At 37.9% G+C, this 18,844-nt stretch overlaps 1 protein-coding gene across 1 annotated transcript; it reads left to right on the top strand.

Annotated features, from left to right (window-relative positions):
* Positions 1 to 2,002: 2,002 nt before the first annotated feature.
* LOC143286484 (tetraspanin-6-like) lies at positions 2,003 to 10,175 on the top strand. The gene is made up of 7 exons (XM_076594060.1): positions 2,003 to 2,122; positions 4,812 to 5,015; positions 5,768 to 5,842; positions 6,490 to 6,603; positions 7,155 to 7,352; positions 8,910 to 8,993; positions 9,916 to 10,175. Exons 1-7 carry the CDS (start codon positions 2,057 to 2,059, stop codon positions 10,063 to 10,065), a joined length of 891 nt encoding a protein of 296 aa, XP_076450175.1. The 5' UTR covers positions 2,003 to 2,056; the 3' UTR covers positions 10,066 to 10,175.
* The last annotated feature ends 8,669 nt before the right edge of the window (positions 10,176 to 18,844 follow it).

Here is an 18,844-nt window from a genome sequence, read left to right as displayed (position 1 = left end):
GGACAGCCCAACAAAATATCACTGGGGACATGGGACAGCCCATCAAAATACCAGTGGAGACGTGGGATAGCCCATCAAAATACTATAAGGACATGGGGCAGCCCATCAAAATACCACCAGACCCCAGATGGTTTTTGTCGTGTCTGTACCTAGATAGTAATACAAGGGAAATAATTACTATAAAGAGTCAAAGGTCACAGCAAGCGTGACGATATATCTGGATCAAGATGGTGGATTAAACCGGTGTAACTATTACCAAGTGTCTGTGCAATTTGAATGGTAGCACATGATAACAACACCAACCATCCACGCATACATACACACAAGATACAGATAAGACAGTTTTCATGTGGTAAGCCCATCTGAGATGGGTTTTTGATGGGCTGTAGATCACAAATATGGGATTGCCCACTGGGATCCCAGCAGAAATCCATGTTGGCCCCACTTGGAAACCCCATTGCAAACCTTAGTGGGGCACACCTGTTTTAGCCCAAGTGGGGCCCATTTGGTTAAACATGTGAGACCCATTTGGCTCTGCTGTCTGGGAACCCTTCTATTCCCTTATGTCCACCTTGTAGTCAGGAACTGAGGAGGTCATGACAAACCAGTCCAGAAATTTACCCTCCCCCAAGATTGCGCAAAGCAGCCTTGCAGAGAGTGTTCTTATTCACAAGGGCCTGGGACTGTTCTGATTCAACATACACAGAATACCACATGTCTGCTTATTCCCGTTGCAACAATTTTCTCAGTTGTTGAGCTACACTGCGTGACTGAGCGTTCCTGGACCCCCCTTCCAATCTGCATGGAATGACTCTCTTGGAAGCGTCCTCATCAATCTGCTAACAGCAAATTAGACTCTAAAAAAAATCATGGAAATGTCACGGTAGGAGAAGTGGACTGTGGCAAAATGACCACATAATTTGGAACAATGCATTTGATAAAGGATAATAGCTTAAGATAAGGATAATTACAGTTGATGCTGCTACTGTATATATGTGGAGGTTCATTTAGATTCGGGGCTCCTTGACAAGGCTTTTCGCTTCATTTCCTTTGACGTCAATGAGTCATGCAACTGCGGTGATGGCTGCATGGGAACTTTGAGCAGCACTCACTGACAAGAGAGGCATCTGTGAAGCGGAGGATGACAGTTGATCGATTGTGCGGTAGTCTGTCGTACATTTGAGCGTACAGCACACTGAACAACAGGTAGGACCCGGTCACGCCTGAAAAATCTTACCATGACGTAAGCATATGATGGAGTTCAAAACCGTGTTTTTTTCCTGACGTCATCAGTCTGGGAATGGTTCCGTCTGGAGAGAAATTAATGAGCCGGCCTGTGTCAGTCTATTTGACTGAAGAAGGGAGAATTAAATTTTCAGTTCAAGAACTATCGGCTTTCCTCCTTGAAGAGGTCTCCGCTTAACGCATCCTCAGCTTAACGCATCCTCAACAGAACTGTCATGGTCAATGTATAAACAGCACAACGTCCTCTTGCTGCATCATTTCATATCAACGGCTGGTTCCCATTACATACACTCATGTGATGTGAGACCAACGTACGGCTCTATGGACGTTCGTGGGACTTGTTTGCTTTGGATTTCTCCAGGAATTTTGATAAAATGAGCTACAGTCTCCTGGTTCTCAATCTCCCTCAATAGGGGAAAAGAAAACTGGGTCAACCAGCAACTGCCGTTGCAACACCAGAACTGAGTTTTTGCTTCCAATGTCATGTTATTGTCTTGATCTGGTTCGCGGTTGCACTGATGCTCATCAAGCACAGCAAAAGCAAGAGAGAGAAGGAGAACAGAAGAAGAAGGAGGAGGAGAAGGTTATTCTGTACTGAAAAAGAACCTAAAGTAAGTTAATACTTTCGCCGATATCTGCTGCTCTGCCCTAGTTTCGGTTTTCATCAGACACCGGAAATAGCGGCCACAATGGCGCCATCTGCAGTATTGAGGTCACACGGAAGTGAGCTCCAAAACAAAGTCGGCGGCGGCGGCGAGGTGCTTGCAGACGAGTGTCGTCTACTGGGTTTGATCGTCTCAAGCAAAGCAGGATGAGGACAGATCAGAAGCTTTTCTTACTCAAATGCAACCTGAGCATCTTCCTAGTGATCTTATGGGTAAATGATTTCATGGTTTTTGCGTGGTTTGTGTGGTGGACTGCAATTTTGCAGGGATTTTTACGCATTGATTTTTGATCATCGAACCCGAACTTCACGAGTTGGGAAAACTGAAATTTGGATAAATCTGTGGATACAGATTAGCGTGATTGTGCTGTGTTATTTATGTGTCCTTTGCCCCTTTTATTTTCAGGAAGCACCATATTTTTAGTACGTAAATTGTGCTTGTGCATGCAATGACGTGCTCAAAAGTGCCTGAAGCTGATCAACATCAAGTATGCTTCAGTGCTTGCAGTGCGCAGAACTTGAGCTAACGTGGTAGATCTATAGGCCAGTGTGATTGTCTGCTAGCGATGCTGTGAAGCGTATAATGATTACGTATGGATAGTATACACAGATGTATTCATATGTGAGTGTTTCGTGTTGCACATATTTGTGTTTCAAAAACATCACTGTGCACAAGCATGCATCACTGTGTCAGTGTGTGTCAATTCTCTTGTAGAATAAAATTGACATATATTTCTAGTTATATTTGTTTAAATCAGCACTATACTATTTGGCAGATTTTTATCCAGTTTAGTGAAAATTAAATGAGTGATTGAACCAGATATATTTCCTCATTTTTAAGTTTTTGCTTACGTAGAGGGGGACAAAATGCTGGCTGCAGTGATTCTAGGTATGCAGTATGTGAATATGCATGGAGAGGATCTTAGGCAAGCTGATGAAAGTACACACAAAAATTAAAAGCCATTAACTTACAGAATCACAATAATACGATTATCAGAGCTTCACACTGCTGCGGGAAAACCAGGTGCCACATGACCCCATACTTCTGAAACTGAGGGGCCAAAAAGCAAAGGTCCCAGGCCAGTCAAAGAGTTTCAAAGACTGAAACTTAAACTCTGAGCAAATAAGATGCTCTTGCCATTTTGTCTCCAGAGAAAGTATTCTGAGAAACTGAGGCACAAGTCAATAGTGGAAATTGTTTCAATGGCATGGGCACATCATCAGTCTGAAGCCTTAGTAAGTCAGTTATTGGAAAATAGTTATATTGTGGCACTATTGTTGATGATTGTTGATGATTGAAACTAATGGAAAAAAAAGAAAAGAAAAAAGAACTGAAGTAAAAAGGATGGGGATGAAATTCAATTTTGGGTTCAAATGAATGATCATATTTTGTCTTTTGAATTTGATTTTCATTAAAGTTGTATCTTGAAAACAAAAACATAATATCCTATGTGTAAGTTGAATGGTTTTAACTGCTTAACTCACTTCGTACTGCCAGTTAGCTCCCCTGACTTTCCTCACAGATGGCCCATTTGTATGGGTAAGAAATAAAATTGCCAAAAAACAAAGGTCAGTAAATATGTAATGAACTGAAAACTTGCAAACCGATCAGTAACTTCAAGAGATAGTTGGGGACAAAACATAAAACTTCCTCCCTGATGCTATCATCCAGTGGAATGATGAAAGTACCCATATTTTTTGTTAGATATTTGCACACACTGTAAATTAATCCAGATTGAATTCAGAATGTTATATAGTCTCGATAGGGCCCCATTGTCTAATTCTGTTGTGTGCCTTGTGACTGAGAAGAAACTGGGTCATTTGCCATTGTTAACAAGTACTGTTCACATGGACCAGTTGTCTGGAAAATAACTCTTCTGATCATGAGCACAGCAACACACGTTGCATTTATTAGTTGCATCAGAGAGTGGAAAGGTGCCCTCTTAAAATTCAAAACTTTCTAAAGCCTTGATTGGGGCTCCTTCGTCTGAAACAGTAGTAAACAGTAAGGCCTCGATCATGGCCCATCATCCGTAGTTTGTTAAATGGTTTAAGAACAACAATGGATGTTTTGAAATATAATTGACTTTTAATGTAGTGACTGATTTTGTGCATTACATAACACTTGCAATAAGAAGAGCAAGAGTTTATGTACTTGATCAGTGCAGGTCCATTCTTGCGCTGCTGTTGGTTATTTCATCAGTTCAGTAACTCTCTGTCAGTTTGGCTTAAACTAAAGGTAAATCCCTTTCAGTTGAGGTTAAACTGTATATTTTTTCATGCATGATGTATGTATATTGTTTTATAAATTACAAGTTGCTGAAAATCCTTTTGAATCTCAGCAGCACCTGTGCTGGAATTTTCAGAGGTCTTGAAGATGAAAAAAATTTTTTTGAGGGGTTGAGTTGGGGGCATACAGTTAATTTGCTAATTTGTAATGTCTGCACCTGATTTAAAATCTGCCTTTTACCACAGGCTCGTTTCTTGATTTGTTTCATTTTTATTTACCTGTTGAAGACAAGTCCTATTTGAGAGCATTTTATAACGGTGTATTTCATGTTCTTCTTTTTATTTACACATATTTCAAACATATTCATTCTGTGAGCTTGTATTTGGAAATTGTTTTCTATACACAAGTATTGGTGGGAATGAATAAAAGTTAAAAACAATATTGATCTTTTCACAAACTGATAGGGTGGAAATGAATCAAGTTAAAAACAACATTAATCTTTTCACCAAGAAATATCGTACTGGCATCCATGTATGATGTGATAGTTAATTTTTTTTTGGAAGTTGGAAAGGAAAATCAGTAATAAACAAGAGAGAAAAAAAAGAAAAGAAAAAAAGGCCAAACTTTAGCAGATCAGAAAAAAAAACCCAATAACTGCTCTGTGCCCTGCAGATCCTGGGAGGCGCAGTGTTCGGGGTGCTGCTGTGGCTGCGAATGTACAGGTGGACAAGGGAGTACCTGGACTTGGATGTCATCTCCTTTGGCCACTTCAGCCTCCTGGTTTACATGGCTCAGGCGGATGTCTCCCTGATCATCCTCTTCTCGCTGTGCGGACTGATTGGCGGAATTCGAACTGTCAAGTGTGCCTTGGTTGTGGTGAGGGGATATTTTAGTGTCAGTGTGTTTGTGTAATTATAGTGGTGGTGGAATGGGTTGTGTGTGTGTTAGTGCGAGTGCATGTGTGTGTTTCCCTGGTAAACGTTGAAAATATTATGGCTGAAAACTAGCTGACTCTTTTGCTGCCATTGATGACTTCAGTAGATTAGACAGTTCACCGCCTTAGGAAAATTTATTTATTATCCAGGTTCATGTTAAATGGACTTTTTTATTTTTTATTTTAATTTTTTATTTTTTTACATTATGACAAAGTTTGACAGTTGCAGCCGACTTTCCTGTACAGCAGTATATCGACTAAACTTCAACCCTTGACCGTGTTGTTTTGACATAAACCAAATTCTGTGACTGGGAGCGTCAATTTGGTGCTGGGGAGTGTTTTTCATTTAGACAATAACAAGAATAATATTTGTAAAAAAAAAGTTAGAAATTGTGAGAGGGTAGGCTGTTGATCATCATAACTAACAGTTACAGTCAGGCAAAGACAGATACACAGACGCACAGACACACACAAAGACACAGACATATATAGACACACACACACACACACACACACACACACACACACACACACACACACACTTAGGCAAACACACAAACCACAGATAAGGTTTGACTTTGAGAAACCTTGATTATTTATTGAAAAGACTGCCTCTCCTACCTCTTTCCCTGCAACATGAAATTATGCCCTGTTGCCATGCTGGCTAATTGGACCTTCATTGTGGTTGTTTCAGTACCTAATTGCACTCTTGTTGGCATTTGGACTGACAGTGGCTGGATCTGTGTATGGATTTCTCTTCAGGTTTGAGGTAAGTGTAAAGTTGATGTTTTCAGAGGGGGGAAAAAACCCCTCATTAAATTGAAAAAGAAACTAAACATATTTTCAGATGACTCATATTAATTGTAATAGCTGTTTTCAGAGAAAAAGAAGCATATGATGTATAAACAGAAGGGTAAAACTGCATTGTCACATGAGATTAAATTACATTCTATGGACAGAGCTAATGATGAAATGACGAAACATTACGTAAAATGTTTCTGTTTGAGTTTGGTTCTGTACAAGCATGATGTAAATGGTGTTTTTAATTTGTTTATTTATTTAGTTATTTTTTGGAAACATTGAATGTGATATGTGTAGGCATGTGTGTGCCTGTGTGCATATTGCATATATACGCTGAATGCGTGTCATTGCATCTGTGAAAATGATCATGGACTTTAACATTTGATGGTGTCATTGACTTTATCCTTTCATGCAATATTTATCATATGTATCTGAATGTGTGTGTGTATGTGTGTTCGTCCAACAGTATATGCACTTTTGTTAATATGTCTTTCATGAATGTATTTGCTTGTCCACACTGACACATGCCCATATACTCAGCTGCGTTGTGCATGCATTTGATGCATGAATGTATGAATATTGTCCATATGAGAGTGTCTGACTTACATTGGGCAGCTGCGGGCCGATGTAAAAAACAACGACGTTCTTCGCAACATCGTCCTGCGCAACTACACCTCTGACTCTGCAGGGGGAGAGGAGATGCTCCATGTGGATATGATACAATCAGAGGTTAGCATGACTTCCCTTTCCTCTGCCATTCTGCTGCTCTAGCTCTCCACCACACCCCCTTTTTTTTTCAAACATGATGTTAATATTAACAAATGTAACAAGCCAGGAAGCTTGGTAGCTCTTTGATATATATATATATATATATATATATATATATATATATATATATATATATATATATAGAGAGAGAGAGAGAGAGAGAGAGAGAGAGAGCTATCTTTCTCTTCATCAGTGCATGACTTGTATCAATCGCTATTATGTGTTATAAATACAAATTTCAAATTAAAAAAAAAAGGAATTATCTTTTTGTTTCTATTGATGTAGGTGTTGACATATGATAATCTTAAAAAAAAGTAATAATGATTAAATAAGCCTTACACACAAAGATACAAGCATGAAAATGCACACACACTTCAGCATACAGTTTTACAGTTTATGCTCACATGCATATACACGCTGTCTCTCTCTCATGCTCTTTTTGATAGTTTCCATGTGTGTAGACAACAGACCATTCAAAAGAGTTTATAAAAGAAAGACGGATCTGTCTTCAGTTTCAGTGTTGCGGAGGAGACGACGCAGAGGACTACGCGAAGTCCAACTGGTTCTTTGAAGACAAAGCTGGTCGGAAGGGCAAGGCTCCAGCTTCGTGCTGCAAGGAATACATCCTGAATGATAAAAACCCAGACATACTGTGCCCATTCTGGACAGCTGAAGACAGTGACGAGAGAAATGCCGACTTGCATGGACAAGTAAGGCGTTGGGACTTGCTTCAAGAGAGGGATAGGGCCCTCTCTCTCGGTCTCTCCCCCTCTGTCTGAATCCATTCCTTTCTCTTTCCCTTCATCTGAGTGTGCGTGGTTGTCTTCCCTAGGTTTTGTCTGTTTAAGATCAAAAGAACAATCAGTACATGTACAACACAAACTGATATTTGAAATTAAAAAAAAATTAAAAAAAAATCGAAAGAAAGAAAAAGAGGGGTTGGAGGTAGAAGAAGGCAGGGCCCCCCTTTTTCCGTGAATTTGCAATTTCTGTGAAAAGTAACAGTGAGATTCTGCAATTCGCAGATATCCGTGAAAAATAGATTAAAAAAAGAGGGCACCAGTCAGGGATGCACAAGGGAGGTAACCTACTTCGGGAGGTTCTCTGCCGTAGCTACTTTCGTTTTCTCCGCATAGGTGGGTAGTAGTTTGCACAGGACAGGAATGAGACCCCTGCCAGAGTCTGCACTAGTGGGTCACGGTAAGTATGTGTAATTAAACTTAATTTTAGGAAGAAAATTTCCTTTCAGTGAAAAAAAAGTTTGTCAGCGAGTGATAACTAGGAATATTGTTACTGTGAGACACTACTGAAGCTGTGAAGTTGAAAACTGAGAAGTGTTGGTATGTATCAGTGCCTTTTCCATCCCAGTAAATGTAAGATTGGAGGTGCTCTGTGAATTGTAGATTTCTGATAATAGCAGTAAAGTGCTATAGATTTGCTCAGATTAACATCAGATTGCTCCATTTTAAATGTGAATTTCAAAATTTTTCTAGGGGAGAATGCCGACCTATTATTTCAATGATTTTTTATTTTCCTCTCTGGGAGCCCTGGAAGAAAAAAATAGAATCAGAGTGTGAGTGTGTGTCTCTGTCTGTGTGTATGTGTGTGTACATTTGCATGTGTATGTGTGTGTACATTTATATCTGAAGTGTGTGTGAGTGAGTGCACATTAGAAACGTAGATCACAGAAGAGGTATATTCCTGCAAAAGCGGTTTGCGGCAAACAAGGGTAGTAAACGTTCACACATGATCTGTAACCAAAGTGTTGAAACTAATTCTCAAATGAATAAATGAGCCATGCAGAGCAAAGCACTTGTTTGCTGACGTCGTAAGTCAGCATGTTTAAAGCTTACAATATGGTGTGGAGTCTCTCTGGAGAGACTATATTCTTTGATGTAGTATTTTATTTTATGGACTGTTGTTCAACAGGATGCTTTTGAAGTTGTGAATGATTGTCACAATTGAACATCTAGAAGAAAAGAATATTTTGGTAAGACTTTTGATGGTAATGTAGGTTGCGCTAAATGTGTCACTTTCTCATCTTTTGGAACATCCTTTACCGTCAAAAGTTACTGGTTTTAAGCTAACTGTTTAGCATACTTTTTTTTAACATACTTTTTCTTTCTCACCTGTACACAGGCAGAAGTGGGAATCAACAATTCTTATACTATACTTAAAAGTTAATTTGATGACGATAAAACTATCTGATGGCGTTACTTAAAAGTTAATTTGATGACGATAAAACTGATGGCGTTGCTGCATTTCAGGGGTGTACAGCGGCCCTGCTCAAGTTCTTTGATATTGCCATCCTGGTAGTGGCGGGAGTTGCCATCGCTTTGGGTGTTTTCCAGGTCAGTTTATGACATGGTTTGTGTATTTGCTGTAATTAGAGGGGGGAAAAAAAAAGAAAAAGAACCGATGGAATATTGAAATGCTTTCAGGTGCTGTCACAGTTCTCTGTGAATGCTCTTCAGAGGTAAAGTTTGAAATTTGATTTAAGAAAATCTTTTGAAGGAAATAAAAATTTGTTACACAAGTAGTATCAGCAATTTTAGAAGTTTAGTTTGTATGTAAACTTGTTAAGCATATCAGATAATGCCACTTGTCTAAAAATTGATGTTTCTGATGTTAATGATGCCTGCTTATGTAGAGATGTAGATAGTTTATTGTTGCAGTAAAACCTTGCATCACATGGCTAATATTACCTACAGCCACAGAGAGTAAATCTTTTGCTTTCCGTTTCATTCATGTTCCTCTGTCTACACAGAACCATTTCCAGGACTGGAAACATCTTGGAAAACTATGTTTTTACCTTCAGGCTCTGGGAAAGTCTTGAAATTTTGGTAAAACTTTTGACCAGTACGATTTAACATCATTAAAAAACAAACAAAAAAACCCCAAAAACGACCACTCAGAAAGTAATGAAAATCTGACGTAGATTCAGGGTTATCGATTTCTCTCTTTCATCAGCAGTGTAGCAGACTTTCAAAAAACAGAATTTTTTTTATGTATTCAGTTTGGTTTTGTGTTAGGTGTGGATAATTTTCAGTCTGGTCTGGAAAAAATCTGGATTTTTCTTTGGTGACATCTGTGGGAATCCAGTAATCAATAATGATAAAAATAATAATGTGAATTTATATAGCACCTGAACACCAAATAGGATTCTAAGCACTTTACGAAAACAGGCAGACGGACACACACACACACACACAGGCATGCACATAGCACACACTTGACTGCTTGTTAATCTCTTGTTGTTGATGTTTTTGCCAGCTGATCTGCTTGGTAGTGGTGATCATTCTGATCCACGTGCTGAACAACTTGTACGTGCCCCAGCCTGACGACATCGTCTACGACATGGCCCGCAACCAGGAGAAGTCCCCCTACCCCTCCAGGGGAGACTACAAAGAGTACTACACATAGGGCAGCTGAGTCCCCTCCCTTCCTTCGGGCCCTTCATCTATCATCACTCATCTGTCGCCGAGAGAGGTGGCCACTGCTTTGAGAGTGACTGCCTTTGGATGACCTGGACTTTTTTTTTTTTTTTTTGGTGTTGTGGAAAGTGTTAATTCACTGAACTGAATGTGACCATTTTAGATGGTCTAGGAATTAAGTTGTGGGGGGGTGGGGGGGGGGGGTTGGGGTGAGGATATTGTCTGCAGACGTTTGTTTTTTCTAATGTGGCAAGTATTATTGTCCTAAACAAACAACTCTTCCTCTGCGCCTTCACACCCTTCCACATACACACATACACTAACCACTCATTAAGATATGTAGGAAATTAACAGTACAGATATAGATTGGTACCCTGTATTATCTGATGCTGTTTCAGCAATTCTTTGAATTTAAAGATAGGGAATGGTAGGAGATGTAAAGCTGAAACATTCATTATCATTTGTGCATATTGATATTGATTGCTTGGATTGACTTCAGTGTTGTGTATATTAATCAGCTACTTGATAACCTTGCTTGGATGTCACTGGGGTTCAGAGCATTTGAACAAACACTCAGGATCACTTGAATACATTTTTACTTTACTTTTCGGGGTACAATACACTTCAGATTTAAGGTACACTTTTCAAAGAGGGCTCTGCATTCATACCACACAAGGGAGTTAATTATGAGGGACGGTACCTAGTTGAAGGAGGTAATATTTATGAAGGGAGCTATGTTAGTATGTTTTTATCTGTCATACAGAGTAGTATTTTTCACAGGACAGAAGTCAGACCCCTTCCGATGTTTGCACTTGAGAGTCACAGACATCCTTACCTGAGGATTTTGGAATTGTTTCAATTCACCGGCTTGTGCCATCATCTTACCTTCCATCCTCAGGATGGTCTGTGCTTTTGGGGCAGGCTCAGAGCCGATTCCTGAGTTTTCCTCCATTTTAGGATTGTCAGTTCATTTATTTCTGGCCCAAACAGACAGAAAATACAAAAACAAAACAAACTTAGCCGTATGAAGAGCACAGGGACAGGAGTCAAGATGGCTGCTGTCAAAAGAGGGTGCTAGTCATGGGGGCAAAGGGGAGGTTACCTACTTCCGGGAGGTTATCAGCCATAGCTACTTTTGTTTTCTCCACATAGGCGGATAGTAGTTTGCACAGGACAGGAATATCAGACCCCTGCCGGAGTCTGAACTAGTGGGTCACGGTATGTATGTTAGATAACCATAATTTCAGGAAGAAAATTTCCTTTTGCTGTTGCTGGTTTTTGGCAGTTCTAGAAATCATCTGGAGTTCAGATTCTGTATTGTATGAAAAACACTCAGACAAACATCATTATTGGCAGCATGTCAGTGACTTAAGGTGAGATTTGGGGGTTTTACAGGGTATATGCTGATTTCAGCATTTCAGAGTAAAATATGATCACTAGTGCGTGTAGTTTGCACATATTGTTTTGACAGATTGTGCAGACAGAAGAAGCAGTCACAGTCACTCTTGAGCACAATAGTCCGGAAGACATGGTGTGGCCTGTGAGCAAACTATTGTATCAGCATGATGAGTGATGATTTGACACAGAATCTGATGTTAAAAACATTTAAAGACAGAATAGACCGGGATGTGAACTCATTGGCCATGTATAGAACGCTTTAGATTAAAAGATACCCTCCTCGGATACAGGAGAAAAAACAACAACCTTGTGGCCTGAGAACAATGGTACTTGAATAGTATCAGGTCTTTGATAAAGACTAAAAGTTTGAATAGACATCCTGAATTTGATGTTCCCTTCCCCATATTCATAGTGAAATGACTTGTGACAAGAGGGTTGCTTTCCTCCCCAACACCAAAGAACCACTGGGATGAGGTGAAAAGTAGGACCTCTTGAAAGAATGGGTTGCTTGCCCCTTGTAAGTTGATAGATCATCATGTTTAGTCATCTTAACTGCAGCCCATGACTCAGGTGACTACTGTTTCACATGTTCACACATTAGATGTCTTACCCTTCCTCGGGTGCTGGGAATTATTTTCACAATGTTTTCATTGAATACTGTAGCATAGTTGCGGAGTATGGATTTGACTGTACAAGCCTTTCAATATGTGTTTCCTATCCTGGATACAGCCCAACGACATGAAATGGTACTTCATGGTGTAACATTTTGCCTGTCCATGTGTCTCCATTATGCTTGTATCCCCCCTGTTTCTGCTTTTGTTAACTGGTCTCTCTGCTTTTGTAACAGCATGTTAGTCCTGATCACTTTTTCTTTCTTTCATCTTTGTGAAACATGCCCATTTATAGCTCTTGTGTGTTCCAGCTGCATGTTCAAGAATGCTCTTTATTTTTCCTGTAAATCTGTTGGTTTTTTTTTTTGATTGCTTCTCTCTAACTCTTTTAGACCTGCTGGGATAATCCATTTCTTATATGCATTTCCTGATTGTCTTGAATGTTTGTTTATCATTCTTGTTTTCCTGATTGTCTTGAATGTGTGTTTATAATTCTTGTTTCTTCCCTGTGTGTCTTAAAAGTATATTTATAACTGTCTTTACATTTTTTTTTAACCAAAGTTTAGACCATAACTCGTCTAGTTGATTTTTTTAATTACATTTTTTTGAAAAATAATTAAATTTGAAGCATATGTATGGTAGGAGAACATTTGTGATTCTGAATTTGGTCAATTAAAAAACAACACCTTATCACTGTGTTCATAATTCTCTTTTATGGCCTTAAAAGGATTTCTGCCCATTTTACTATTATGGCATATTGCTGATGCCTATTCTCATAGAAAAAAATATTTTGATAATTCTCATTTCTGCCAAACTTTTCATACATTATCTCTGTTTCTTCAGCATATGTGTTGTTTGGGAATGTTTGATTGATAGACTCTAAAACCCTGTTTGTATCTGAAAGGTACATTTGTTATGATTTCTGTTATATCTCAACAGGATGTGTATTATCATTTCTGCTATTGTTACGGCATTGTTCGTGTTTCTTATTAGATGCTGTCAAAAACTATATTCTGTTCCTGAAAATCAGGTGCATGACAGTTGTATTTTCCCGTCACTGCTGTCAAACTTGAATGTGAATGATGTGTATTTTTAAAAATATTTTTTTAAGCAGAAGGAATCGATCCACCAAAGCAACAGACTTCCACATCTCTGTGGACATAACAGTTGTTATATATAAGAAATACGGTTTAGCAGGTTGTGTGTAGGTCTCACCCATTTGTGCCATCTAATTGGTGAAGACTGTCCATGGTGTTTGCCTTAGAGAAACCAGCAGTATTACGCATCTTTTTCATGGAGTGCAGGCATCTTTTTTGTTCACGACATTGCATTGAAATTTACAAATTCCAGGAATGCCTCTTTTTGCAATGTCATACCGAAGAAATTTTTTTCAGTGTTAGGAGAGTGTGAATCACTTCAGTGGATTAAATTACTACATCATGTGGGGGAAAGAAAAACCAACACAACCTTCGATAGTTTAAAAAAAACCCATTTTTTATCAGTCTGTTTAGTTTGACAGTTGATTTGTGTACATGTTTTTGACATTGAAATTGGTGTTTGTACATAAGTGTGTTTTAATGTGCATTTAACCGTGATGTGGCCACTATGGTCAGCTGTGCTAAAACAATGTGAATTCTCTCATATATGTTCCACTGTCTGGAATGAAATGTTCTTAAATCCTGTTTGTGGCCGCTATTGCATTGATGTTTGGTATACAGTACTGTCGCATTGATAAATCCCTGGGTTCTGTTTGCACACTGAGGGCTTGGAATTTGGTAAGGGCACAAGACCGGGAAGGAAAAGACTGATGACCCTGTACCCTTTCACAAGATCTGGGTTGTAGTCTTTTTAGAGATGAAAAACTGAGATCTCATTTATAGCACACAGCCTGCGCACAAGAAAAACAACATAATTATGCACTGCAAAGATTATAGTAGGTCTTTTTGCACTGTCCCGTCTTTTTTTTTTTTTTTTTAACACCTTTTGCTCAGTCTGAAAGAATCCATGACAACAAAGGGAATGTCACTTTTGTCTCCTTGGCATTCTTTGTTTTCTTTTCCCTCTCCCTTTACATCTACCTTTGTTTTGTTTTGTTTTTTGTTTAAATAATCGAAATAATCCCTTTTTTTTGCACTCCTTATGGTTGGTTTTCAAATGTCCCGACAAAGGTTGTGCAGAAAGATTGAGGGAAGTGCGTTTCGTACGGAACCCACAGAAACCTCAGAATGGAGTGTCAAGAATTGTACGCACATCTAAAGAGTCTTTTTCTGATAGTGCCTGCTATGATTTGTACCCACCTAAAGATTTCCTCGTTTAGCAATAATACTGGTCACAGTGCAGAAGTTGAACTTGTTGGTAGGAGAGCTTTCATATGCAGCTTCGGTCTGATGCATTTCATTTCCATGTTAGTCCACAGCAGAAATGTATGAACTTTGTGAAGATATTGTGGATGTGAGACTACATTGTTTCTGGTATTCAGTGGGAAAAAAAACAAAACAACAACAAAAAAACACTATTATGTGCTGTGAACAATTTGTATTGTTTTGTAGATAGATTTGTTGTGTACTGTAGTTAGCTCTTGTTTGACCAGCTATAGAGGAAAATGTTTGTGAATTTTGAAAGTTGTAAAGTTGTATGTTTCATCTCGGATGTTTAGTGCAAGCGATGTCACAGTATGCGAGTATGTATTGTCTGTTTATCGTTGGTCATCAAAGATGAAAGTGAATTTTGCAACACTGCACCTGTATTCTGCTGTTCTTCTCGGATGTACTGTTTCTACTCTTAATGTTGTACTTCTACATGCTGGGGGGATAAGTTCAAAATACTAAGCTCATTGTCTGTGAATTTTAAAACTTTATCGGTGTAATTCAGTGTATTTTGCATTTAGTGTTTTCATTATTGTGTCATTACTCATTTGTCAACCCTAGATTCTTCCCCTCCTCCTAACCCAAATATATATTCAGTTTACTGTATGTGCAATGATTTCATAATGAAAGTCACTTTGATAGAAGCTCAGTATCAATGAACATTTTTGCATTGTGTGATGATTCTGAATGTTGTTTTTTTTTTTGGTTGTTGTGTCTGTGAGCATCAATGTGTACAATGCACATACGTCTATATACTCATGTATGGATAATTATCTTGTATGTCTTCAGCTTTTTAATATTGAAGGGTTATTTAAAAAAAACAAAACAAGATTCTCTCAAACCTATGGCTTCTTTTTGAGTATAATCTAGTGCCATCCTTTTTGCTCACTGTCATACAGTCATGTATTTTTTTCCGTGAAATATTGAACTTATGTTTGTGTGAGTGAAGGATGTGTTGACCTTGGTGATAAAGGGGAAGGTTGTGCCATCCTGTGGACCAAAGAACATGCTCATTCGAACTGTAAGGACATTGTTGAACCTGTAAGCTTTTTTCTTTATATGGTTTATTCATTTTTTTGGTTTTGATTATAAGAATTTTAAAAGGTTGGTATAAGCTTTATTTTAGGGATTTAGATGATTAGTTACACTGAAAGGTGTGTGTGTATTTTGTTGTTTCTTTTTATCTTCTTGGGGTCCATTTCTCTAGTCATTGTCAGTGTGTTGTGATTGTAGGAGTTTTATTGCTCACTGTATTTTTTTTTCAATTCATTTTGTCTTGTGTATGTTGATATGTGTAATGTGTGTGGACATGTGTATGTGTGTGTAGTGTGTGTGGACGTATGTGTGTGTGTGCGTGTGTGTGTGTGTGTGTGTGTGTGTGTGCGTATTGAATCCTCTAGAAAAACCTGTTTTTAGTAAACCTGAATCAAATAGAATCTGTACCATCAGTTAAGAGACTTTGCTCCCTGTTTAATGTTAAAACCATGGTTGGTGCATTATTACATTCAAAATTGCAAGAAGACATTTTATAAAGCTAGTCAGAAGGTGACTATAATGCACAGGAGATGAAAACTTTTTTTCATCTTCCTGCAGTGCTGGTCATTTTAAGGTTTTCTACTGAAAATCTTGCATAATAAAAACTTGGTCTGGGTTGTAGTCTTTAGAGAGATGAATTACACACACACACACACACACACACACACACACACACACACACACTCACACACAGATATATATATATATATATATATACAATTTTTTTTGGTTTTTGATTCTGCCACAGAACAGATTTCAGATTTTAACAAGGCCTTGAGCAAACAATATACAGACGATACCATTTAAATATGTGAAAGAGAAGATAGTGCTTTTCCTTATTTTGAATTATATATATGTATATATTAAAAAAAAAAATTATATATATATTTTTTGTTTTACAGGTGGACATTAAGTTATTTATATGATTGTTTTCAAATACTACAATTTTGTTTCCATTATTGAATGGGTTTCAGTCGTGCTGGATATGTTTGTACTGCCCAGTTCTCTTTTCTTTCTTTTTGTTTGTTTTTTGACGGAAGATGATCAGATGAGACTGCAAGTCAAATCAAAAACTTATGTTGTTTGTAATTGAAATAAAGGGGAATTAAAAAAAGAAAAATTCAAAGGAAGCAAGGTTTTTGAACTCTTCCATGCACCTTTATGTTTAAAAAAAAAGTTTCACAAATACATGATATTTCAGGGTGAATTTTAAAGAAAAAAAGTATTTGGCAAGCAAACAGATTTCAAAGAATGAGTACATAAAAAAACAAAGTGTTTGACAAACACACACGAGATTTCAAAGAATGAATACGTATTAGCAGGAGAAATGTTTGCTTCTAGGAACTGTGTCTCAGTCACATGATTAACATGATCAACAGAATGATTAAGAAATAGAATATAAAAAACACACATATGCACTTACACTGACACCTTTCCTCCATGAAAAGAAAGAAATTGTGAGCAGCAAAACATTATTTGACAATTCTGTTCATTTCCTTTTTGCAACAGTATTGTGTGTGTGTGTGTGTGTTTTGAACCAGTATTGGTTTTGTATTTCAAACCAGTATTTGTTTTAACATTTTTTACAACCAATATACAGTTCTGTTTTAGTTTTTTGTGTGGGGAGTTTATTGATTTTGTTTTACAGTATTATTCACGTAAGTGTGCGTTGTCATATTTAGGTTTTAACAGTGATTGTGATTTTTTATTTTTTATTTTTTTAATTTTTTATTTTTTGGTTGTGTGTATCAGAACTGTGTTGTGGATATACATTAAATGACATTGACCTTTTTTTTTTGTCACATTCTCTGATATATTCCTGTTTGTGTATTAAAATGTATTGGTCTGATTTTGTGTTATTTCGCATCCCCACACCATGCATTTTGTTTCTAGATTTTATAGAGAGACGATTGTAATATTCAGAGAGTCATGCTTAGTTCTAGCATCTCTCATGAATATGTATTTTTTGTACATGATATCCTAACTTGTACCAGTGCTAAGACTGGATACAATTTTTTTTTTCTCAACATTTTTTTTTTTTTTTTTTGAGGGATGGTCAGAATCTACTGTCACCTGTGTCGCTGTTTTCAGATTTCTGATCTGATATGAGCACACATACAAAAGTATATCTCTGTCAAATTGATCTTCTTGCTACTCATGCCTTCATAACTTTAGAATGATCTCATCATAAAAGCAAACTGAAATAGACTGGAATAGTTGGTTGGTGACTGCTAAAGAGGGGCAGGTCATTTTAGGGGCCAGATTTTTTAAGTGGAAGAGACTGTACCTTTAGTGTTGCTTTCTTCAGCAGTGGCGAGCTTCTGCTTGAGAAGTCCACATCCATACTATCCATACTTGATAATGGGTTACAATGTCAGAACGCTTCTGAAGGATGAAAGTGCTAAGTCTGTGCATGTGCAGCATCCAGCTTTTGTCCCAGAGAACATTCTTTGCTTCATGATAATGTAAGTCCACACACAGCCAAGGTTATTTTGACATTTCTTGGGAATGTGGTGTTCTTTCTGTTCCAACACACAAACCGGATTTGGTGCATTATGACTTTTGATTTGTGAAAGAAGATCTCTAAGGCTCAGCATGGTCAGCTGGGCAAAAAGCAACAAGGATAATAAGGTGAGCAGATCTCAAAGCCATATCTTTTGTTAAGTACAAAACTGTTCTTCAAATCATAGTTGAAGGGCTTTTCTTTCTGTATTACCGGTAGTTGGAAGTATGTTGATGGCAAGTGAAAAGTTACTGCACTGGTTTCCATTCTTTCTCACAGGTGACATTGCATTCTGATCTTCCCTCTTGAAAGCAGTGGTTTGAAAGAAAGGGTGCGGATGGGTTTGTATGTTATTCAGTGAGAAAGATACATATTTCAGTGTGTTCATGTATACAATGCAGCAGCTGTAGTTAAGTGTTTGGTGAGCTTGCATTCTCTTTTTGTTGTTGTTGTTTTGGTTTACAAACACCAAGCTGTGATGTATCTTTTCTTGCTTGTGAAGGTTTTACCGGCCTGATTTGACAGACTGGTTTTCATGTCGTACACCAAAATCTGAATGATAAGTGATCCGATGGGTATGTTAGATGTGAAATTTTTTTTTTTTTTGCCCCACCCTCTGAAGCCCTCACCCTCACCCTGCAGAAAATAGGGAAAAAAAAAATCCCTTGGGATCTTGATGAGACAAAAGATGAACATGCCTTTTACAGCATGTTTGAAGAAAAAACAATTTGTGAAGAAAAAACGCCCCGTTGTGATGTGATTGTAGGCGTTGAAATTCATAGCTAGATGTGAAAGTTAAACATTGTACGTCAGATGCATGATATGGGAAACGTGAGAATCTGGTTTGCACGAGCA

Source organism: Babylonia areolata, chromosome 10, assembly GCF_041734735.1.
Source record: "Babylonia areolata isolate BAREFJ2019XMU chromosome 10, ASM4173473v1, whole genome shotgun sequence".
NCBI classification, from domain to species: Eukaryota; Metazoa; Mollusca; class Gastropoda; order Neogastropoda; family Buccinidae; genus Babylonia; species Babylonia areolata.
Note: the sequence above shows the minus strand (reverse complement) of the source record. Positions and strands in the feature narration are given on the sequence as shown.

Excerpts from the sequence above, each read along its gene's own strand:
- LOC143286484 (XM_076594060.1), top strand. The coding sequence starts at position 2,057 with ATGAGGACAGATCAGAAGCTTTTCTTACTCAAATGCAACCTGAGCATC. Across the intron at positions 2,123-4,811 it reads TCTTCCTAGTGATCTTATGG|ATCCTGGGAGGCGCAGTGTT; the intron begins GTAAATGATTTC and ends TGTGCCCTGCAG. Across the intron at positions 6,604-7,154 it reads TGGATATGATACAATCAGAG|TTTCAGTGTTGCGGAGGAGA; the intron begins GTTAGCATGACT and ends ATCTGTCTTCAG.